Consider the following 26,496-nt stretch of genomic DNA (forward strand, 5'->3'; position numbering starts at 1 on the left):
GGAAATATAGGTAGCACTGCTTTAACTGAAAATATTTTCTTGGGTCTTTGTAAAGTTCACAATACAATTTAGAAAGACTTAATATTTCGTAAATTAAGCTTCTCTCATTATTAAATATATGCCTAAATTTGAAATTGTCCTCAAATCGCATTTGATAGCATTTGCGTTTCTCTGCCTGGCGGTGAAAACATGTATACGTGTTTGTGTGCCGGTATTTTCACCTGTGTTTATATCTCTGATTTGACTTTACATTTTTTCGATATGAATGGATGAGTCTTTGTTTATATTATAGATTGATCGTGTTTCTTCTCGTATAATTTAACCGTTCTTATCAACCACACGAACTGCCCTTACTTATCAAATGCATTGAGCTTCCTTTTTTATTTATATCAATTGGCAATTCTCTGTCTCCTCTCTTATTGGAATGTTTTCCCCTTATTTCACTTTTATCCTAGTTTTCCCTGTTTCTGGTTAACCATAAATATATGCTTGATTAACGTAAACAACAAATGATAATCCATGTCTGTTTAACTGTACCCCTGTGTGTGTCAAATTATCCTTTACCCCCAATTTATCCTTGATATGTGTTCCAACATAAATTTCTAATTAATGTCTGTTTAACCACAAATTCACACATATCTTTGTTTAACATTGTTTCCTATTTCTTTAACACAGCAATTGTCACCGATTTCACCTTCACGTGTTTCACAGTATATCGACCCTGTGTTTCTTTGAACACAATGTATCCCTCACTTCTGTTGAGACATATAGAACTATTTCTGTGTGTCTGACATTTATCAGACTGTTACATATTGTGGGTGCAACCTTTTGTTTCTATTTTTCCTGATTATTTCATGAATTGTCTGATGTTGGACCATCCATATCTGTCTGTCTTTTGGAGACGTTTGTCTTCGGTTATTTTTCTCTTTTGGAATCAAAGTGCATGCTATTTTCCGCAATATATACCAAAGAAGTGCTAAAAGGCGAGATACAGTAATATAACTGTATTTTCATTTTCCAGCGCGAGGTAAGCGTAGTGTTTGTTTGATTTTATTTGTTGTTGTTTACAATATTCCAGCTATATATGGCAGCGGTCTGTAAATAATGGAGTCTAGACCGGACAATCCAGTGATCAATATCATGTGAATCGATCTACGCAATTGGGATACAATGACATGTGTCAACAAGTCAGCAAGCCTGACAGTCTGATCGAATTGTCGCCTCTTACCACCAACAGAGATTGCTGAAGACCAGTTCTAACTCGGATCTGGACGGGTCGAGGCAAGGACAGAGAGGTAGCCTTGTGGTCAAGCCGTTCGCTTACCAGAAGGCCTGGGTTCAAGCCTCTTAACGGACATAACATGTGAAGTCCCTCTCTGGTGAATCCAGCAGTAATTATGCAGGAGAAAGGGCGGTTGTTAACCATACCTGTACCTATTCACCCTCAATGATGCTTATCAAGTGATCAGCATTTACTCGTAATATCAGCTGACCTATAATTACCGTTATTTCTGTTTACGGTTAGGCTCATGATAATTACAAATACAGTATGTCCGATCACGAGCTTGACGCCGACAGTTCAACAGCTATTCATGGACATCATCGACCAGATAATATGTTCTCTTTATTGATAAAATAGTAAATCGCAGTGTTGAATGACTTCCCCGAAAACACCTTAACACCTTTATGATAAATAATAATTATTTAAAAATACACTGCACGTCACTTATATTAGAGCGTGGGCTCCTTTCATATTCAAAATGATAAACGTGAGAATATTTACACTGATCAGTGATAGGGGCTTTAAACACATTGTGCTCACAAAAATATTTATTTCTGTCTACTCGTCTGTACATCGATATTTATACTCGTGAAAAGTACGATGTAATTAAAATTTAATTCTCATTATAAATAATTAATATTCATTAAGATATACCCAATGTTTTATCTAGGATTTAACGATATTTTGACAGTAAGCAAGTTTAGATGAAAAAACTAAAATTTATGAAATTTTAATGTAGAATATAGTTGAATTATTTTATGTTAAATAAATTAAATTAAAAATTCGAGTAATTTGTTTGGTGGTAGTCATATCAAACAAGATAATTATTTTTCGTGCTGTTATATTTCAATGTAATGATATAGAATTAAACCAGTGTGAAAAAATAAATGTTCGATCCCTTGGAATATTTTTGAAACCAACCGGTCAGCCTACAAGATCAGAAAACGTCAATCAAAATCAAACGACGCAACCCGACAATCAACAGAGATCAAGGTTATTACATCCCTACAGCTTACCATCAGCTGATCAACAACAAATAACAGTAACTCCTCCTACCTTTGTGTATCTGGCTTCATAGCCATTATCTATGATCACAACAGCTATCAGCAATATCATCACATTGTACATTGTACATCAACCACCTCGATTGTATAACTCAATTATCCTTCATATTTATTCTCCTTGTGCTTAATGTTGTGTCACTTGCATGATGACGGCGTTAGCATCTACACAGAAACGTCGAATCTGCTGCAATAAAGATGTTGTCAAATCACAAAATTAAGTCATAACAGCTTCTTAATGTCACTTATAGAAAAAAATGTTTGTTAGACCTTAAAGGGACGTTGATATATAATTTATTCTGGTATAATTTATTATTAACAGAAAAGGACATCAGATTAGTTTGTCATATCCATCAAATATTTCACCTCGGGGATTTATTTATCGAAACTGACAGCATTCGAAAATCTGTTTTAATTGAATTTCATACATTTAATCTGGGAAAAAATAGGCATGTTCCGTTACACGTAGTGGATTCAGTCACGATTCCTCAAGCGGAAGTACGCCTTTAAATACCTCAAGCCCACTGCATTAATTTACCAGCGTGGTTAAGAGCCTAATGACTGCTATCGGAATGTGTAAACACTGCTTCGAAAACTGTGTCAATCATTTCCTCAGAAGGGTTCAAAATAAATAAACTTTATTAATTTTAAACGAAACCAGATCGAGGCTTACCACTCAAGCAATTTATATTACACAATAAGCATAACACGAACGTCATAAAAAAATTGCGCGCGAATTTCTGCGATATCCCCTCTCTCTACCTTGGCAAAGCGATGTGTAACAAGCTCTATCACGTGATCTCTCACGACCGAGATCCTCCGAATGAATGCGACTGGTGTTGAGGGCTGAGTCCCTTGCTCCACCCGAGAGTCACACAAACAGGTAGGTGAGCCTTCACATGCCATTCCGGACTGAAGTCGTTCATATCCGACCCAAGATCTCATTTCCCCAAAGCTGTCACCGGCCGAGCAGCATGTCTGTCGCCTGTGCTCTCCCGTTGCCCAATCCAAGATGGCGTCACAATTTCCCTTCAGTGGGCTTGCTGTTCAAATTTTGCTGCAGACATGTTAATCCAAGGGTTACGGCGTACACATACTGTGTGGTCCGTCTCTGTCGTTAATATTGCCTCGACTCACGGTGAAAAAATACTGCATTTGTGTGATTTAAGCTATCAATACCGCAGATATCCGACTCCTGTTACTATTCAGTATTTCGTGTCATATCTTACGTATTAAAACATATATAAGTATACAAAAATGACCAACTAGTTTAAAACAATTGCTGTTCCACACTGTGAGTTATAAACTTAATCTTAACCTAGAAATGAATACGTTTTGTTTGCTCAATCAATATTTAAACATGGCAGTTGTCAAATTTATTTAATAGGCGCTGTTAATGGCTGTTAAAAAATTAACGTTTTCTGTCAAATTTCATGCTTCTCGATCAAAGTTATGTTTCCTTGGACTGTCGCGCATGTGTTATCGCGAGCCAACAGGTCGCTTTGCCAAAGACATAGCTCCAGCGATTTTGCACCGGTCGGCCTTTGAAGCACGCCGAGTATTTCCTAAGAAGGGGTCGAATAAAACACTATTGTAAAATGCGCTGGGGACAGTGGGTCGAATGAGAAGGAAAAATAACTTGAAGAAACGAAACACAAACACTCTTACAATTGATCTTGTCATATTTTGCACAGGATTAGATTTGAGATTTTAAAAATCAAATTCGGAATGTACAAACTCCGACTCCGGCGATGTTGCGTCGTGTTCTTTACTGAAGTAAAACAGGTGAATTAATGCCACGCGAAACGTGTACAGGTGAAAAAGCTACATTCTGGGGAATATATTTGACCGAGGCCTATTTCATTGGCGAATATTCGTTGTGCTGTATAAGTAAGTATTGATTAAGCACACAGGTGTCACGTGTTGCCTGGCTAATAACTATGAATCTAGTGAAACGAATCGTACCTCCATTTTATTACAGCTGACACACTGATATGTCATTGTGAGTGAGTTAGTGAGGTTAGTTTTACGCCGCTTTTAGCAATATTCCTGTAATATCACGGCGGGACACAAAAATGAGTTTCACATATGTGGAGATCGAACCCGGGTCTTCGGCGGGACGAGCGCACGCTTTACCTACTACCCCACCGCTCCTATTCCATAATGGGTGTAATCTGAAACTAATATCCGATAAAACAGAAACGTCAATAGGTTTACAAAAGCGATAATGTCACGTTCTAAAGAAATACTTGTACTGAATGTATTTTAAATTCACTTTGTAATTTAATTCAGGTCGGGACTTCGCAATACAACGATGTCTGTTGCGAATCCACCATCGATGTGTTTGCTGAAAAGCATTTCATGACTTCTTGTAGGCAGTTGACTCTTCTGACAGCAAATGTTACAATCTCTACATCATTCGGGCCCTGCGTTTTGCATATTTGTTTATCTCAAAACGATAAAAATGCCTCACTGTTTTAGGTTTTGTCAGCAATATTTTGACATGAAAATTCGTTAATATTCCTCAAATATTATGTATGTAAATATATGTGTTTAATTATGTATGCGCTCTGATATACACAGGGGAGGTGATCAGACAAAATATTCAAGAAAACAATTTGTATTGCCGCATCGAAATACCAACGTTATACTCTAAATATTTTGAAATTGTTAACAAGAAATACATTATATTGCATAAAACGGATATCTAGCCAAAAATCCATACCGGGAGAAATATGGCGAGGTAAAGATATGCATCTGAAGACTGCATTTGTCTTTTCAAAAGTATTAATTTACACATAAAACTAATACAACAAGATACAACGGTATGGACGGTATTCTAAACAAGGGCTGTTTACTAGACAGAAGTAATACTAGAAAATCTAATCTAGTCCAAGCTATTCACTCAGAAATTGTGATCTTGACAACTATATTCCTACCATTAAAGGACTTTAAGCTTAAATGATTAAAACCGTGAACTTACCATCTATCAATAGTGGATATTCTAGCCAAAATTATCCACACCTAGTAATTGATCTAGCCAAACGAAATGAGATCCAGGAAGGGTTCTCTTGTCAAAATAATTTTTAGCTAGAAATTATGGTCTTGTAGAAGGATTTGACACGAAAGAAGGGTGAAAAAGATGTTTTCAAAAACAGATAACGCCAAAACGTTACTATTCTAACCATGACATTATAATCTATCCAAAAGTATTCATCAAGCAGCTATATCTATCCATAATAATGTGCACTCTGTTAGCGAGGTGACATTTCCTGAATATTGCTTAAAGCGGCGTAAAACTGCTCACTCACTCACTCACTCACTCACAATGAGCGAGATGACGAAACAATTATGTATTCGCCAGAAAGACTTGGTGTTGTCATGTTTAACATCGAAACATTTACTGATTATCACTACTGCATAATGGTAGGTTTAGAAAACAACGCAAGGCCGCTTCTTGCAAGACTTTACAAGGACATGGTAAATTGTAAGGCCGCATTGACTCCACTGTCCATAGTTTCATGTCACAGAGAAAATAGATTTCATCAGTTTCCACTTAACGAAACAACACAATAAAGGGCTAGCTTGTTTCTTTGGGTCAAGGTTTTCCACGACTAGCCACTCATGGATGTAGCTAAATGACCGAGGTTGTTAATTCCTATCAATATTCTCCTTTACACACGCCATTACGCAGTGCACCAACATGTAGTAATTTTAATGAAAGCATCATGAGTGAATTTTTTTCCCGGCGACATTAGGATACCGGGATTTTTTAATCATGGGGTGTAAGTTTTTATATAAACTGAGGAGATTGACATGTTGGATATTTTCACATATATCAGATGGTTTTAATCTTGAATATGGGTGTATTATATCTATTATAAGATACTCAGAATTGTTTCTCTTTTTAGTTCCAAAACATGGAAAATTGTTGCGCACATAATATGAAAGTTATTTTATGCAAGGTTAAGGCACATTGAGTTCAAGTAGATCAGCTTAATTACCCAAACGAATCTGTAATCTTTTAACCGCATTTAGATACGCAATTGCGATATAGTCAAGGCTGAAGTATTTTGTCGAAGGTCAAGTTGTTCTCCAGCTTTTGTCTCCACAAAGCTGCTTAAGATACTCGCTGCTTAAGTGAAAGCTATACCCCCCGCGTTTTGAGGACACTAAGAAACCCTGTTACTGTTAGAGCGACGTGACATAATTTAAAAACATGCTTTTGTCACTGGTAGGAGAACGTGTATGCGTGTGTAACACAAATACCGCGTCAGCTAAGGACGGCGAGTGTCTTGTCCCAATAAATTCAACTTTAGGTAATATTTTACTTTTGCGTTTCGATCGAACCTCTTCACGAAGTAAGGTAAGGGTTCGGTAATTCTCGCCTTCCAATAAGCGAAGATTTGATAATGTTGTGCTATTTATTTGTGTTATTAAGTTATCTTATTTATGGAAACATCGGGTAAAGTATTCTTGTTACACCTACCCGATCTTGGGAATATATGCATGGTCAACAGTGGTGTTGAATGAAGTGGTCAATATGGGTTGTATTGCTAGGGAAGGAGTCCCGAAGCAAGGACAAACATTATTCAGCCATCTCAGTTGTAGGGTGACTGTATGCGTTTGTTACATTTCAACTGCATGGGGACCGACTGCAAATAATCGAGGCTGGACCAGACAAGCCAGTGATTGATTTCATGGCCATTGGGATGCGATGACATGCAATCACCGAAACTGAACACGTAATCCATTCATTCGTATTTTACGGCAAGCAAAGGCTGCTGCGGTTTAATATTATCGCCCAGCATCCTGGTGCGTACGTCCAGGGTGAGAGATCACATCGGCAACGTGGCACCCATGTAGTCACGAGGGGCGATGGGGTAGCCTAGTGGTTAAAGAATTCGCCCGTCACGCCGAAGACCCGGGTTCGATTCCCCACATTGGAAATCGAACCCACGTCTTCGGCGTGCCGAGCGAACGCATTAACGAAGAAGAAGAAGAAGAAAATATTTTTAATGTTGTTTCACATGTTATATATAAAACATACATAAAATTTAAAACATTCAACAAAATATAACATCCGGCCATATGGCCTATGAGACACAAGGCACTATATTATATCTAAAACAGATAGTAGTAAATAAAATATTAACCACAAGGCTACCTCACCGCCCTCTGATTAGAGTGATTTCAACATGTCTGGAGCATGTCGTCTGTGTAGAAGTTTATGCCACGACTGTCTGTACCTCTTCATAGCCACGCTGAGAAGAACGCCTGTTTGCACTACAGCCATTGTTTCCTTGTATGTAGATGATATGTCAAATTATACGTCTTTGCTGTCCAGTGACTGATTAACGGTACCATGTAGATGGATTTGTCTTCTGTGGTCTGAGGAATGTGTTGCTCTAATGTGTCCCTTCTGATACACTATATGTGCGTCCACCTTTCTCATTCATTCATTCATTCATTCATTCTACCCGTGAAGGTCCGGGTTAGAATATTGATCTTCAGTAACCCACGCTTGTCGTGAGAGGTGACTAACGGGATCGGGTCGTCAGGCTCGCTGACCCGGTTGACACATGTCATCGGTTCCCAATTGCGTAGATCGATGCTCATGCTGTTGATCACTGGATTGTCAGGTCCAGACGTATTTACAGACCGCCGCCATATAGCTGGAATATTGCTGAGTGCGGCGTAAAACTAAACTAACTCACTCACTCATTCATTCATACTCCTTATCAGTAATTAGTTTTCATTACTGTTTGCTTTGGTTGGGGTATTTGAGTGTTGCGGTGTAGTCTTGTCGTTGAGGCATTTTCCCGACACTTTGAAAGTCTGGGTTATAGTCTCCTCATTAGTGTTTAGTGGGTAGCCATTTCTAGTGTCTCTTTACACTAAGAATTATTGTTGAACGCGGCTAAAACAAATATATAATATATACTAATATATAATCCCTGTACTTTTATGTTTGAGAATTGATAGAATCTGAATTAACGAAACAAAATGTTTCTAATATTTTATGTTCATTGGATTTAAAAACAAGTGTAAAAGGGCAAATTCTAGTTAGTTTCGTAGATGGTGTTCTTTCAGCTTGCAGGCGTGATGTGGTGGTCGAGGGGTGTTCTTTCGTCACCCAGAATACCCAATTGCTGCAATGCTGCTAAATTCAGCGTACCATGCCAGTTCGCTTACTCTTTTAGGGGTACACAGATTAGATGTGTGTCCGGCTTATAACGGCCAGTTCAGACGCAGCCGATCGTCGCATACGACGATATGCAAGGATCATGATTTATATAGTTATTGTATTTTCCTGTAAAGATTCAACATTTAGACTTGTTAATTTTAATAATTTATCTAAAATAATATAAGATACAATTTCATGAAAAGTATATGTTTTCCGGAGTGAATTAAGCAGTGTTAGAATAAATTATAAAACTTTGCATGAAAATACCATAATTGTTTGCTTCGCATAGTAGAAATCGAAGTTGGATAAATTTATGTTATTGTTCTGCCGTTGAGTTTATAGTTGTTTCCCCGATTTCCTGGTATAGTTCGTCTATGTACATAAAGCTACTTTCTTTAAATTAAAAAAGTGTGCATAATATAATGCATTAGCCATGTATAAATTATGTTACCAACTGGCACCATTTCCTTTCTTGGTGTCTGGTGCTTCTTTCCATGATGCACTTCGTGCCAAATTCATAAATTAATTTCGTTCATACTGCTATACGTCTCTACAATATCCGTTTCGTCAAATGTTATTCAGTTAGTTAGTGAGTCTGGTTTAAACCTAGATTGAACAGTATTCAGTTACATCCATACCAGTTTAAGAAGGATGAAATCCCGGAGTAATGCATGTCGAGACGCTGAACACTTTAGTGAAGTTCATTAGCACTGGATGGCGTAGGCAAACCGAGGTAATGATCTAGAGGAATCGGAGAATCGAACCCACGATTATAGGAGTCTGAAACCTTGGGATCAAAGTGAAGCTGCTGTGCCCACATAGCCATCAGTGAAGTTTTATTATTTTATTATTGTCGATATTGTGTTCATTATCATCAGTAGCAGAGTTTTGGAGTATGAAGGGTCAGTACATGTAGTTTAATCGTTTATCGTTAAATTTGGATATTTTGAAAAAAAAATCTGAATTCACATGGTGAGTGAGTCAGTTAAAATTAACGTCACCTCGGTAATATTTGCCCATATAGTGACGAGAAAGGTTTTGCATATACGATAATTACAAGTTGCTAAATAACCAGTCATCGAAGTACTGTAAAATAACTAGTGTATCACAGATGGAGTCTAAAACTAGCATGTACATCTAAAACTATTTTATTTACGAAGACAATACAATATAAAAACAGGCTATAGGTCGTCAACAACTGAAGGTAGATCACCATACTAGGGACCATGGGGACTTACAGTGCCTTTGCTACCTGCATGGACCCTAGCTGGATTACACCACCCCTTCAGCTACTGGTGATTGTGCTTAGCCACAAATTAAAATGACACATACTACTTTTTTCCACAATTGATTAAAAATGTGGTAGGTCTGAATGCACATAAGGTTTGTTTCGGTTTTAAAAAATCTGTAGAGGATACTAAACGACCTTCCGTGTAATACCATAACGAGTTAATGATTTGGTATCAAACGAGCGAAAGTTTAATAAATATGGTATTTCACGGAAGCGAGTTTAGTATTGTTTATTTCTCTCCAACATAATTGATAGAAACCGCTTACAACTAAGGGTGATGACTCTGAGCTTTCCGCGTGTCAAGCAAGGCCTAATACCATTGTGACAGAGGTATTAGAATTGTGACATCATAACTGTAAAACATGACGTCATACGTCTAGCGGTATTACACTAGTGTAATATTGACGTAAAAATATTAGACTACGGTAGCTTCCACGGGCGAGTAATAAAAAATATTATTACCTACGAGGGCGAAAATATCGGGGTTTATATTTTCATACGATGCCCTAGGGCAAAATATCACTTTGTCGTGGTGACGTGACGTCACGAACAATGCTATGACGTCACGTTTCTTCTATGACGTTGCGTTCTACATGCGGCGACGGCAGGTAGCCAGCCTATGTTTGAAAGGAGATTTGGGTACATTTTCCTCAATTTGACGACTTTGGTAATAAATAGAATATTATATTCGTGCCCATATCATACTATGTTTACGACACTCGTGCCTAAATATCGGTATATCCCTCGCTCTCGCTCGGGAAATACCAACATTTAGGCACTCGTGTCGTAAACATAGTATGACATGGGCATTCATATAATATCCTCTGTATATTGGTCGACTCAGAGAAAAAGGTTTAAGCAGTGATTGCAGAAATCATCAAACGAAATTCTTAGTCTCCTATAAAACGTGGTGTATCTGGATTTTTTAGCGCTAAGATATCATGTTGGTGTTTAGACAATGGAGCTGTAGATCAATGTTGGATGATAATAGAAAAGGAAAATTCTAGTTTTCTATGTCCGCCCAAAAGGGAAGGTTGTCGGTATCTTCACATTTTGAAAATATGGAAGTTAAAAAAGAACATGAGACCATCTTCACGCCTGAATACTGACAACGGGAACAGATGTTAAAAACGTTTATCTGCTAATACTTTATGGGCTTTTGCGGTTGAAAAACACACAATTTCTCGACAACCCTCTTCAGTATATTTGAAATCGAAACATATTTTATTAAACCAATGACACGTTTTTAAAACGCGTTTTACTGGCTGTAACAGATAAAACAGCTCAGCAATCATGAATTTTGGATTGAAATACTCACAATTTCTGATCAATATGTTTTGAGAAAACCCTCATAAAAATATTTGGAATCTGTAAAACAACTTTAAAAACCAATGACACTAGTTTAAATGCATTTAACTGGTTGTACGAGAAAAAACCACTCTGCAGTCGTGTATCGCGGCAACGGGGAAAGTCTTTAGTGCACGCAACAGTGAGTATGTCGTATATTTTCCCGCGTTTTTAAGTGTCGTTTATGACCACATCAATCTCTATTAAGGGAGAAGTTTCGCGCGCTTTCTGTCCTTGTAGTGATTAATTACCCTTTGAATGTTTTAATTTCTGATAACAACCTTTTCATTTGAGCAATATATCGTAAACAGCAGTTAGACGATGCAACGTAAACATGGCCGTTCAGTTTGATTTTTTTGTTTTCGTGTTTTTTTATAGTTTATGGAACGTGTGAATGCAAGCAGTAACGAGAGTTTGCACAATAGTTTGTATGAAATTGAAATTGTTTGTAATTTTTTAAAAACGATATCTTTTTGTTCTGTTACTGCAGTAAATTAGAATCTAATTGTAGTTGATAGTTTCAAAAAATATTTCAATAAAAGAAAATATCCAACACCTTATTTAATCAAACTTGTTTTCAATATTTGGGTGAGTGAGTGAGTTGGATTACTCCAGAAATATCACGGCGAGGGACACCAGAAATGGGCTTCTCACGTCATATTTAGTGTGGAGAATCGAACCCGATCTTTCGGCGGAAGGAACAAATGGTCCACCGACAGGGCTACCCAAGCCCCATCAGTATTGAGTCAATGTTATATTAGAAACCGGATATTAATTATGTGCGTATTAGCCCAGTGCGACGGTTTGTCAATCTGGTTCGAATCCTCACTTGGTGCAGTCAACAGTCGTCGGTTCGTATGTACGCCCCTAAGAGATACCTTGGATAAAGCCAATTCTTGGTGGCAACCAAAATATGGAAGAAATACATAAGAATGGAAACAACTAGTCGCACGCAGCGCCCTATAACCTGTACAGCCCCACCCCGACGACAGGCTGTTTTACCCAGCAATACTCCAGCTATAACCCACACCCTATTAGACTAGTTGCAAGCACGGGTTTCTGGAAACGAGGGGTAATCAGATCAATTCGCAGTCAAACATTCACTAATACAGCATTCACACACTTGCCCAAAATATCCAAAAAGCTACAGTTGCAAAACGAAACAAACTATACAGGAATTAGGAGCCGGTCATATTTCTCGGAAGTATCTGCTCGTTCTCCCGAGAAATTGATCGTTCGCCGCACCTTACGGAATGACCCGACGACCTCCGACGGTCGGTAATTAATTCAGCAATAGATGTATCCAGGGTGATTTAAGTTGTTTTGTTTGAAAACAGATACAGAGGAAGATAGTCTATAAGTCAACAGAGATTAGTTTTCCATCACTGTTATTTATTTTTCTGTTTTTGTTCGGAGACAATCGTGTTTGTGGTCGCTTCGTGAAGACGAGGAAGATTAAATGATGTTCTTAATTCCGAAACGGGATCGGGTGGTCAGGCTTGCTGACTTAATTAACACTTCTTCGGTTCCTAATTGCGCAGATCGATGCTCATGCTGTTGATCACTGGATTGTCTGGTCCAGACACGATTATTTACAGACCGCCCCCATATAGCTGGAATATTGCTGAGTGCGGCGTAAAACTAAACTCACTCACTCACCTTTTCGACAGGGGTGGTGGGGTAGCCTAGTGGTCAAATCGTCCGCTCGTTACGTCAAACATGGCCATAAGACGGATTCATTTGTTCCACAGAAGGTAGAACGCCGGTATTCCGGCGTCAAACTAAACTCACTCACTCACTCATACTCCTTTTTGAAAGTTCGTATCAGTAATTATTTTTCATTACTGTTTGCTTTGGTTGGGATATTTGAGTGTTGCGGTGTAGTCTTGTCGTTGAGGCATTTTCCGAAGGGCAGACTATAGGATGGTCATGTTACCGATCGGAAGAGTACGTGAGCCGATCTGACAGGTTCTGTTTCAAATGGACAGATTGTTTTACCAAACTCTTCATATCAAAGTCTTTGAGGGCGGTGGGGTAGTCTAGTGGTTCAAGCGTTGGCTCGTAACGCCGAAGACCCGGGTTCGATTCCCCACATGGGCACAATGTGTTAAGCCCATTTCTAGTGTCCTTGCCGTGATATTGCTGGAATATTGCTAAAAGCGGCGTAAAACTAAACTCAGTCAGTCAGTAAAGTCTTTGAATGGCATTTGAAAGTGATAAACACTTGTGGGAGATTTATGGATGTCAATATCTGTAATGAATGGAACACGACATTTTGGGGCATGTTCTAAGGAAGGAGAAAGAATCTTCTCCGAAAATGGTATTCCTCATATTGCAGGAGGTGACATTCATAAATTCCACTTTGTGTGTATCAATTCTTATTCGCTGTAGTTATTCATTTGTCTGGCCTCTGTTTTCCAGTCCCGCGAGTAATTTTGTCGTACCACTTATAATAGAGTCAGACAATGAACTGGGTGCCGTTGTACAAAACAACCTTAGCGCTGAGACTACCTTATGTCTACGTTAAGGTATGAGAGTTACGGTCACCTTAGCGCTGAGACTACCTTACGTCTACGTTAAGGTATGGGAGTTACGGTCACCTTAGCGCTGAGACTACCTTATGTCTACGTTAAGGTATGAGAGTTACGGTCACCTTAGCGCTAAGGCCGCTTTCTACAACTGCACCCTGATCAGTTGACAAGAGTGGACATAGATAGGACAAGTAAAAACAGTTTAACGGATCAGACAAACTCGCGTATTAAACCGCCTTTGCTTAATAACCATCGCTTGCTTACATGTACATGGAGCAAAACTAAACTAAATGTACGGTGTCCTCCCATTTGTGAGAACTCCCAGTTGTGAGACACATTAATTAATGGTTCAGTGCACATAGGTGGTGTTTCCACATCCCTACAATGAAAGTGGGATCAGCCCAGTTGTTGCAGAGTACCTACACGAGCCTTGGTTCATTGATGAGTTGATTAATAAAATAGATTATCAAAGATTTTATTTACACAGAAGAAATAGTTCTTTGAATATTTTATTTATTCAGAAGAATATGTAATTATGATAACACATTTTTATTGACTATTTCTGAAGTTTGAAAATCATTTTGGTTTAAACATATTTTATTATTATTTATGAAAATGAATTGGGATTGGTGAAGTATTACTGCTTATGTTAACACCGCTCCCATGCAAAATAAAATACAAAATGAAATGGAGGATGTGACGTCATCGATATTGACTATTGCATAAACATACTTTTAAGTACATATATACAGATTACATCAAATACAACTATTCTCAAAGTAGTCATAATTAGAGACTTACAGTTGTGTGTGTCTAACAAGCTATTGTAGGAATATAAATCAATCATGAGAAGGTTGTTGAGTTAATTTAAGTATTTTCCGAACGAACGATTATAACTTGCAATGAGAACGCCGCGAAATGCTATTCAATTCGATTTTCTCTCTAAAGAATTCTGTTGTGAAGTTTAATGTTTGGCTCTTGTAGCACAGACTCAGTTCGGACCAAAACTGTCGGGCGGACAACAGTTCTCTATTCAGTATAATGTGGCATTAATTGTGATGTTGCCAGGGCACCGTTTCACAAAGCTCTCGTAAGTCTAAGATCTCGTAACTTTCCTACCTCCTATACTGTATAAACATTGACTTACGATAGTTGTAGCGCTACGAGAGCTTTGTGAAACGGGGCCCAGGAGTTTATGTTTGATATTGGTATTTCCTGTCACTGGCTCAAGACATGTCATGCTTTAACAAAAACTACCCAAACTTATCTTTTCGTGTACCTGTAGTACATTTAACTGACCAAAACGGTGACTTTTTAAAAATATGAACCCTTTGTACTATGTACATGCCCTTCATTTATTCAGTTCATGTAACTGAAAATTGATCGAAATTGTTTCTATATGTAGAGAGTGTCTTATTATGTTAATTGTCATATATTCGCTGTCTTGGGAAGACTGGTACATTCCCCTTTTTTTCGCCCTTGAGAAGCTGCATAAACTGCGGAGAGGAGGCATGCGTTGAACAACAGGCAAACCAGTCTATAAGACTATATACTTAATTATCTTGCTTTCCTATTGCATGAGAGTTACGTCCCTTGGCGTCCTTGGCCTATGATTCTACATGTTTGGATTGAACTGATCGGGTTTGCTGTGTCTTACTTGAGTTCGTATTGACAATATTCGACCTTTGTCATCTCTTTACGCTCGTTTTTTTACCCTAATGAATATAATTTTCGAGTTTCTTTTGTGAACCTTTCTTTCCTCATTTCATTTATTAGCACGGGCATCTTTGTGTGTTTGAGAACGAACGTGGTTGTTTCGTTGACATGTAGTTTCTCAGCGTTCTAAGTCACTGTGGGCCATTCTAAACATATGTGATCATCACAATTCATTAGGCTTCTTTGTACGTCGGTAGTATGGTTATGAGAGACAAGTGGGGCGGTTAGGTTGCCTAGTGGTTAAAGCGTTCACTCGTCACGCCGAAGGTTCGGCTTCGATTCCCCATATGGGTACAATGTGTGAAGCCCATTTCTGGTGACCCCCGCCTTGATATTGCTGGAATATTGCTAAAAGCGGCGTAAAACCCAAGTCACTCATTCACTATGACAGACACGTAACGCTAACAATTTCTTTGACCAATGAAGAGTACCGTAAACATTGCAATAGAATCACTGTAGATAATGCGGAATGTTAATTTATGATCTAGAAAAAAATAGGCGTACAGTGGTGACGTTCGGTACGTCTGTGTAATTTATTTTGCTATTTTTAAAATAAAAATATTTCTTTAAAGTCGGTAGTAGCATGACAAGCATGTACCAAAGGCTTCTGTGAAAATAAGTGGCTTGGATAAAATAGCATTCATCCGACAGGAATTTTTGTTTAATTATATATACACAAACATAATCATCAAAATTTATTAACCGTGCCAAAGACAGAAATATGCATCACATTTTATGACCCGTGTTAAAGGTTGTAAAAAATGATGTTTTTATTTTTGTATGGCCAATTTCATGGGTCATAAAACGCTGTTATTACTTCAAATTGTGTTTTGCTAGGGATCCGTTTGATGCGAGTTGAAGTGAAACGATGGATTTCGTTGTGATGCCGTCCAAATATATATATTTTCACAGAGATTTGGAGAGCGATTCTCGATACAATCTCTGGGAAATGTAAATATGCCTATCTAATTCGTGAACTCGATCCGATACTTAGTAAAATCGACACTTGCTAGGAGAGAAATATGGAGAAATCGAATCTTGGTGATCTGGACAATGTAAAGGAGACAATTCCATCACCACTGACTGATGGGAAGGGGAGCTTTGTGTGTACTAGGGTATCCCAGTGGTTAAAGCGGTCGCCTGTCGCACTGAAGGCCTGGGTTCCAGCCCGAAATAATACAATGTGTGAAGCTTGTTTCTGGTGTCGCCGTGATATGATAGCAGTTTTGTTGAACGCGGGGTGAAAAAACAATATTCTCACTCCCTTTGGAATATCTGGGACATTTTAGACAATTTTTACGGTTTAAAATCTCTGATCTACACCTACACCTAGGGTAGCCTAGTGGGTACAGCGTTGGCTCGTCACGCCGAAGACCCGGGTTCGATTCCCCACATGGGTACAATGTGTGAAGCCCATTTCTGGTGTCCCCCGCCGTGATGTTGCTGAAAAAATATTGCTAAAAGCGGCGTAAAACCAAACTAACTCACTCACTCACTCTGATCTACACACCAGACAAAATGAGTTCCCCACACGATGGAAAAAGTATAGTCACTTACGTAAATCTCCAGTCTTGAGGGGGCGGTGAGGTAGCCTAGTAGTTAAAGCGTTGGCTCGTCACGCCGAACACCCGGGTTCGAATCCCCACATGGGTACAATGTGTGAAGCCCATTTCTGGTGTCCCCCGCCGTGATGTTGCTGGAATATTGCTAAAAGCGGCGTAAAACCAAACTCAGTCAGTCAGTCCAGTCTTGAGTGAGTGAGTGAGTGAGTTGGGTTTAACGCCGCTTTTAGCAATATTCAAGCAATAACAGCCCAGCCTTGAATCATCCTCTCGATCAGTGTGTGCAGATTTAATGAGCTAGGCCCCACAGTATTCGTCTATCAAAAACTATGATGCATTTTATCCTTTTCCAAATTCAGCACAATCCGCTCAGTGGCCCAGTGGCCCAGTGGTTAGGTTCTTCCAGGATCCACTGCTAATGGGTTCGCATTTCGTACTTACAAGTATGACCATTAGTTTGCCTGTACTATAACTTCCTGGTCGGATTTCACGACATGCAGGATGTAAGTAGTATGTTGTTGTGCAATAAAGTGCAGGTAGGTGTATCAAATAATTAAGTGGGTTGGGACGGAATGCCGCATCATCAGATGTTAACTGAACCAGTAAATTTAATCACAATTGAAACCAAAATTTTAATTATATAATTACAAAGAAATAGAACTAACAAAAGCAGTTCTGTGCGGGGCAAGAAATTATATTTCCTTCCACGGGAATAGTACAAATATTTTTCTCTATTCATTCTGTTGTAAGAATTGAGGTGGGAGGACGAGGTGTGCCAGGTGTCGCTCCACAAGGCGATCTCAGCGCTTTAATGATCGTAATTCCTTACCTTAACAATCGATCTTAACTTTAAGGCGATCTTAACTCGCGAGTATCAACATTGTTTATCGAGTCTAAAGGTCGAAGCTGAGGTTGTTTTGTGGAATTTGGGCATGCATGCCATCCGAGATGAATTCTATTTAAATAATTTTTTTTATTTTTATTTACCTTCGTTTAACAAAATTGAAAAACTCAAAATTCCGAAGCGGTGATTATGTTTGAGGTATGTATGTAATTTGTATGTCAGTGGGCTTTGCTTCACAAGACAACACTTTTTTAATACCCAAACAAAACAAAATATATACCCTCTAACAACTGTAACTGATCCTGTAAAGTACAGTTGCCAGATTTTACAACCTTCCACACAGAGCGATACCCTTAATTTTTAAAAAATGATAAAAAAAACAATTCTAAAAAAATACAACTTCGAATATCTGTCTGCCATCAAACTGCAATATAACCAGCCACACTAGTGGAATGGACACAGACATAGCGAAACAGAATATAAAGTTTAGTTTATTCAAATTAAGATTTAAATAATTCATATTGTTTCGAAAGCATTTGAGAGACCTAATCACCCTGAGCCAGTAGGAATCTTCATGTAAAGAGGCAGATTTTTAATAATGCTTGTGAAATTTTGAAAACAATCTACATGAAGAGTGAGTAAATTATATTTTACGTCGCGTGGAGTAATATTCCGATAATATCCCAGCGAGGGGCACCATAAATGGTCTTCACGCATTGTGTGTATTTTGAGAATGGAACCGGGTCTTCAGCGTGACGAGCAAACGCTTAACCACATTCCCCAATATGATGCAGATGAATATTATACCGGAACGTTTATTGTTGAGTTTATGCATGTGTCAATACGACAGTCAAGTTCAAGGTCAGTCATGTGATGACAGTCGAATAAAAGATGACCATTGTTTCAGTGAGTGACTCAACCTGTGCATGTATGCAGGATATCCTGAGCCGCTCTCACAATGAACAATACAAAACTGTCATGTCACTGATGCTCGCCACTTAACAAACAAATGGACAGTTTTATATTTGGAGCAATGTATATGTGTGATGGTGTCTTTATCAAACGTTTGAAAATTAACTCAAATTTGTTTTCTGGCAGTAAGGCAAGAGTGCCACAGCGGGTCAAAATTGAAATACGCTGAGGGCATTGATAATTATAACAAACCAGAAAAAATGGATGCATCGAAACCGGAGTATCATCTTGTTGAGCATTAAAATGTAGCGTGTTCGTCTTGCAAAAAAATCATGTGACGTTTTCCCGAAAAGAAACAGCATTAAAATGTCGACAGCGATTGTAAAATTTCAAATTGTCGGTTTCAACAAATCAATTTATATTTTTATTGTCGACATTCGTGATTGATACAGCTGCAGCAATAATATGACATGTTAAGCACTTCTTTTTTTTGCACAAAATCATGTTATGTTGAAAACGGATTTCGCTTTCCACAATAAAAGTACTTTTAAAAGAGGTATCGCAAGTGTGGCTACATATTACAGTGGCAAAAACGGGAAAATGTTTCATAAACTTGAGCACTTAGGCGTAAGTTGCTGGATGCCAGAGACATTCTCGATTTAAGTGGGGACATCCGCAACTTGCTTCAAAAACAGATCTTAAACAACGAGATAATCAAACTCGAAGAATTCTTGCTCTAAACCTGAAACAAATATCTCATGCAAATTCCAAGCCGGCGCTATCCATTGATTTGTTCTCAAATTGCGGGAAATCGTTTTTAATCTTCTTTTTTAAGTGCAAAACAGTTGTATGATCGGACCGACAGTTATTTCGGGGTTTTTTCTGATTTTGGCTCGAGAATCATATCGCGTTTCATCTGTCGTGCAAACTGCTAAATATTTCTGAAAAGGCGGTGTAGGATAACTGTGCATCGAATTGTTTGACTTGTGCGCCTTTCCACTTTCCATGTCCTACTTGATTTTTGGAGTATCTGTCTGTATTTAAAATATTACGAGCATTTTGTAATCTAACAATGTTCAGTTCCGCATATCGTTTCTCCTCCGTTACATAGTTCAGATCATGTAAATCAGAAGAAACAATATATATTGCAAAGGAAAAAGTCTTTTTAAGACCAATAATAATGATATAATGTTTAAAACATGTGAAATATACTTTACACACGTAAACGAAAATATTGAGATTACGCATTGCGAGCTTCAATTATCCAGCTAGTGTAATTTTATGACAGTGTGACCTAGATTAATTTCCTCGTGTATTTAAAAAGCTTTGCTGTCCTACCAGCCTTGTGGAGGTTTCAGTATAACGATTTAACGTCTATCTCAGCGCGCTCTCATTGGCTGAAAACGAGCACATTTAACCTTCAACCTTAACTGTACAACGGGGTTTGTAAATACGGTTTCGTTTCATTTTAATTCCATTCCCCGTTTCACCGAAGCTCTTATTGAAATCGAGAGGGTGATATTTGAATTTTATGGACTTATTTTTTACCCCATTTGAAAAGCGGAGTGAGAATAGCGTCGCTCTGTAAGAATGTGTTTATCATAGCTCGGCGCTCTATGTTTTCATGTTATGACGCCGATGTGAAATGTACATTACGATAGCCGTGCCACCCGCTCATCAGTCGCCCATTGAATGCAATTTACAACCTTGTATATCTCAAGTTGGATCAACATTGAAATGAACACATGAAGCAGGAAATACGGTCTATTTTTTTCTTCTTTGCAGCCTTGTTTCTAGCGAACGGGTTGACATGGAAATTTGAAACGAAATTCCGGAAAACTGGGGCACTTGAGCGGTTCATTCATACAGCAGCAGCAGATGGCGAGATTGACAGAAAGAATTAGCGATGCATAGGACAACGCGAGCTCGTCTTGACGACCTGAACCACCACCTAGTGTGTGTGCTATGTGGAGGGTATTTCATTGACGCGACGTCCATCATCGAGTGCCTTCATTCGTGTGAGTACATAGACACTGAAGACACGCAGCATGCAGTCTACCAGCCTTAGATGTAATATTCCTTACACTTTTGTTGTAGCGTCAAACACCATGGGGGCATTTATCAATTAATACCTGTATTCAAACGCTTAGATGATGGGACACCTGTTTTCATTTCATTGTGGATATCTATGTGAAATTTTTGTCACATGTTTCTTAAAGTAATTAATTCGTTTACTTTTCTGTTTGTTTAGATAGATCAAAATACCTGCTATATTTGCTTTTGGTATGTTTTAATAATAAGTTTAATTGTGTATTAGCTATACGATAGGATAATGTGCATTTTAGAGGGGTCTGGATGCGATCAAGAATTGTGCGAATAATACTCTATTAGTTTTTCAAAACATTTTTCAAAGTTTTATACGATAATGTCATATTGACATATTGTCAGCTATGTAAGGTATATCATGCCAAAGCTTCAGTTTAAATGGACGTTTTGTAGCTCTGCCCACGCTTTAAGTTGCGCAATATCCGGTTTATCAGGAACATGCTCGACTTTCACATATGGGGTTTTAGGTTTGTCAAAGTTTCACAGACGAGTTTTTCATTGTGACATTGTACTTTTAAATGCGCCATGGGTGTTCTTAACATTGCGACATGAAGAAGATTCACCCACGTACAGCATGGGATTTATCTGTGCGACGTGGACTATTTCCTATACGTCAACAGTGCACCAGCGGCTGAGAAAAAATCCCACATTCTTGTGACAAATTATCCTCTCTGTGTATTCCGAAGGCGCAGCGTCATTTCCATAACCGTTAAGCTTTATTAAATCCGCCTGGTTTGAATACGTTGGGTTTCATGCGATAATTTATCCAGTTTCAAGGGTGCGGATGGGTAGCCAATTGGATGAAGCGTTCACTTGTTTCGTGGAAGCCAGGTTTTGATTCCCGATATTGGTACAGTGTGAAATCTTGGCGACATTTCCGCCAGGATATTAGCTGAAATGACATCGAACAATACTCATTATTACGACGTGAAACAATACACATTATTACGACGTGAAACAATGCTCATTATTGCGACGTGAAACAATGCTCATTATTGCGACGTGAAACAATGGTTATTATTACGACATGAAACAATGGTTATTATTACGACATGAAACACTACTCATTAATACGATGTGAATTAATGATCGAGGAATCAGACACTGGTTATATTCTAGTCCTGGGCCCCGTTCCTCAAAGCGATCGTAGCGCTAAGACGATTGTAACTCCCATACTTTAACATAGACTTACGACTGTCGTAGCGCTACGATCGCTTTGAGGAACGGGGCCCTGGGCGCTAATGTATGTTAATGTATGGCACTTACGACTATCTTAGCGCAAAGAGAGCTTCGAAAATCTAGGCCCTGACTCGATTATTTATGGATCAAGTCATAGCTTTCGGCATGGTGGGGACAAAACATGCTTGCTGGGTCACACACAATATCGATTACAGTCAGTATGTGAGTATGGTTTTACGCCGCTTTAGCAATATTCCAGTAATATCACGAGGGGGGACACTAGAAATGGGCGTCACACATTGTACGTGGGGAGTCGAACCCGGGTCTTCGGCGTGACGAGCGGACGCTTTAACTAACACAGCTATAGGACAGCGAAATGGAAGTCATGGAATCGAGAGTGCTGACAGACCAATCACAGACTAGCCAATTTTCACTGGGGTCTCCTCTTGTGTCTTCGTGTATAAAATGCGTTGAACGTTTCTCTTGCTCACGTGACTACCGTAGGCGCTGGCGGAGTGGTTACGTCTTTTTCAAATGAGAAAAAAATGCCTCATCGAACTTTTCTTGTGATATTGAATTAGTGCTACGGCGTTATCAGGTTTGATCTGAGTGGGGCTGGGTTGTCTGTCAGGCGATCCTATATAAACAGTGATTAGATAGCAAATGACACGTTGCCCCTGGTTACAGTGAACCCAGCTACCAATCTGACACGTGCTCTTGTGTCGCTTTTCTACTTCCGGGTAGAATCGTGAAGATTCGCTTCCTGGCTGAAGGATTAAAGGACAAGCTGATTACCGCCAGATCGTTAACTCCGATACGCTATCTGTCCTGGAAATCTGACGTTAACGCTGAGCGTACTTTGACAGCCAAATCTAAAATAAAGGGTTGTGGCAGTCAGTTGTCAGCTTTCGAAACGATTCGGATCCTGCTACATGAGTGAGTTTAGTTTTACGCCGCTCTTATCAATATTCCAGCAATATCACGGCGGGGGACACCAGAAAATGGGTCCTGCTACATGGCAACCAACACACATTCCCTTGGTTGTTCCCTGGGTAGAGATGCTGTAGCGCTTAGAAGCGACTAGATATCCACAACAACGCGCCTTTATTTATTTGCATTCGGAACTGTCCGACCATAAATGTAAAATATGGAATTGTGGCAGTCAGTTGTCAGCTTTCCGAAACGATTCGGATCCCGCTACATGAAAACCAACACATATATTCCCCTGGCTGTGCCCTGGGTATAGATTCTGTAGCGCTGAGAAGCAACAGGATTTATCAGATATCCACAACAACACGCCTTTATTTATTTGCATTCGGAACTGTCCGACCATATTCATTTTTAAAATACAGAGATCATGTGTGCTTCTGAATGACTGAATGAGATTAGCTATTGGGTTAGGAAGCTGACGGGGCCGTCTACAGAGGCGTTGCCACACGAGAGGTACAGTATAAGAGTAACCGATGTGGTATTTAAGGGATTGATTACAGGTGTGTGTATCTCATGTCGTTAGGGGTCGGTGGGGAAGCCTTGTGGTTAAAGCGTTCGCTCGTCACGCCGAAAACCCGAGTTCGATTCCCCACATGGGTACAATGTGTGAAGCCCATTTCTTGTGTCCCCGCCGTGATCTTGCTGGAATATTGCCAAAAGCGACGTAAAGCCACACTCACTCACTCACTCACTCACTCACTCACTCACTCACTCACTCATGTCGTTAGAGGTCATTGTTATTTAGTACGCTGGACTGACAGAAAGGTAGCAATCCTTGTCATGTGGTGTCAGCCGAATGACTGATAACATCTACAGATACACAGAGTGTAAATAGTTGTCACAACAAAGTAGAGGTTGATTGTATATTATCGAACGTGTGACTGTGACTGTTCTTTTTACACCTTCGGGATGGCCACGAGGCTAGACTAGTCCGTCACGTGACACCACAGCTACATTTACCACAATCTTCTAGCAGTGCCACTGCTACTACAACAAGTACTACTGCTGGTGCTACTACTACTACTACTACTGCTGCTGCTGCTGCTGCTACTACTACTACTAGCAGTGCCACTGCTACTACAACAAGTACTGCTGCTGCTACTACTACTACTACTACTACTACTGGGGCCTTGGGGTAGCCTACTACTACTACTACTACTACTACCTATGAATGGAGTACAATATTCTTGAACGCTACGTTAACCCAAATTTGACTTTACTGCTACTGCTGCTACTGCTACTACTACTACTACTACTACTACTACTACTACTACTACTACAAACATCAACACCAACACCGCCGCTGTTGCCAAAATTACCACAGCCTGTGCGTCACAAAAAAATTCGCGTAACGGATCTATGAAGGACATCTTTGTGTAACAACGGTATGTTTTGTTCTAACTGCTCCGAACAGTGGCCGCAACGAGACATCGTAGGTAGCGACGAGACGAGCTTGAGTTCGCCCAGCGTTGTTTGAGCCAATGACTGTTGTTTGACGCCGCAGTCAAGAGAATGCCTATGAATGGAAGCACTAACCTGTTCCATGAAACACATTTATGCATTAGTTAAATTTTATAAACAGAATTTGCCTGAACATTGAGTACCACGTGACTGACAGGCAGATCCACAGTTGGCAAAAACATCCCATTTCCTTCCTCGTGCAGACATTCCTCCATGACGTGGACGTCCCATGGCTCACGGTTACGGTTTGGGTGGCTGTCATTAGGAGCCTCTATAGTTTACAGGAAACGCTTGCCGTTTTTTAATCAGGGGCTCGGTAACGGGAGAAAAAGCTACTTGTATAAGTAAGGGTGAAGCAAGTATATCACATGACCTCTGCATGCGCGCGTTTACATTTCGTAATCTGTAATTTTCACCCAAGAGGTAAGCATTAACCATTTAGCGCCTGCATAACTTAGGTTGCACTCCCACATCTATTTGACATTCCGGGATATAAATCAAATTTTTTTTGTCCTGTGCAACGTAAATAATTCAATCGAGAAATTAATCAAAATTTCTAATTCCACCACTACTTTCAGATCCGCCTAAAATCACTTCCACTTCCTCCGTGCATATGTCGTCTTTCGTATTTCCCCAAGTGAAGTCAAAGTTCAGATCGGCTCTTCAGAGGCGACTAACGGGATCGGGTGGTCAGGTTCGCTGGCGTTGTACATGCCTGTCATCGTGGCCCAAATTTTGTAGATCGATGCTCATGTTGTCAATCACTCGTTTGTCAATTACGCGATTATTTACACTCCGCCACCACATAGCTGGTCATGGAATACTACTATCAGACAAATAAAAACTAGATATTTGAGAAAGGGTCTTAGGGTTGTGAACGCGACTTCTGTTTTGACGATTTTGATTAAGCCCTTTTCAAATTATAATTTGAGCCAATTTATTTTTTGTGTGTTTTGGTGTATATTAGTTTGCCGACTTATTAGAGGGTCTGTAAATATAACATGCTCGACAAGGAAGTAACCAGATTAATTAATATCCTGTTTCTAAGGATATGACGCGCGGGGCAATTGGCAGACCACGTGAAACAGTGCTTAAAACACGATAAACACAAGAATGTAGTGTTTCGTGAAACACAGTGGAAAGTGCGAGCGTGAGAAGTTTGAGGTAGGGGTGGGGACGGACAGGAAGGTTACTGGAGATTTTAAGCAGAACATTTACATTAACGCAGGTTTTATGTTCCACCCGGCGGACATGTAATTATTTACAGTGAGTATAGTAGGCGTGTCCGTAGTCTGTCTCACAGTCCCTGAACCACAGATTTTCCCTACTGCCTAAAGTCTAAACTGAAGCAAATCTAGATTTCCTTAGGTTCAGGGTCTGAATCATCAATCTCACCGGGGCTCCCTTTCAATTTAAATGGGTTTATGCATTACTATCAAAATGAAATATATTCAGAGACGATTCGGGTTCGATTACACTGCTGACATGCCGTAATAAAACTGAAATACTCTAAGTACGAAATACTCTATAGTCTGTTTGCAGTGAAAACGTACCGATGATTTTCACTCTAAACAAAAAGGTAAATCGAATAAAGTGAAATTAAGATTGCGAATCCTCATAAGTTTACCTTGCCAATTGAACATTCAAATCTCAGAAATGTATTCCACTTAGGATAAAAGTTGTTTAACAAACGATCAAAGTTTCAAATCGCTATTATTGGTTTGTATTACAAGGGGGTGTGCACTTTAAATGAAACATCGAGAACAAGTAGTGTTGGTTTAAGTTAACGCTCATCACGTACCGCACGTGCTTTTGTTTCACTGTTACATCTACTGCGCTCACCCCCTTGTAATACAAACCAATAATAGCGATTTGAAACTATGATCGTTTGTTAAACAACATTTATCCTAAGTTGAAAAAGATTCTGAGATTTAAATGTTCATTTGGCAAGGTAAAATTATGAGGATTCGCAATCTTAATTTCACTTAACTTCATTTACTTTTTTGTTTAAAGTGAAATTCATAGGT

General features: G+C 39.2%; 1 protein-coding gene across 1 annotated transcript in view; it reads left to right on the plus strand.

Annotated features, from left to right (window-relative positions):
• The first annotated feature begins 3,131 nt into the window (after positions 1 to 3,131).
• LOC124279259 (polycomb complex protein BMI-1-like) overlaps positions 3,132 to 26,496 on the plus strand; it is a 41,010-nt gene continuing 17,645 nt past the window's right edge. Inside the window, exons 1-2 of the mRNA XM_046715077.1 lie at positions 3,132 to 3,226; positions 20,519 to 20,751. Of these exons, the coding sequence (XP_046571033.1) occupies positions 20,640 to 20,751 (112 nt within the window). The 5' untranslated portion in view covers positions 3,132 to 3,226; positions 20,519 to 20,639. The remainder of the gene's footprint in view (positions 3,227 to 20,518; positions 20,752 to 26,496) is intronic.

Source organism: Haliotis rubra, unplaced genomic scaffold (assembly GCF_003918875.1).
Source record: "Haliotis rubra isolate DU_JTF1 unplaced genomic scaffold, ASM391887v1 Scf249, whole genome shotgun sequence".
NCBI classification, from domain to species: domain Eukaryota; kingdom Metazoa; phylum Mollusca; class Gastropoda; order Lepetellida; family Haliotidae; genus Haliotis; species Haliotis rubra.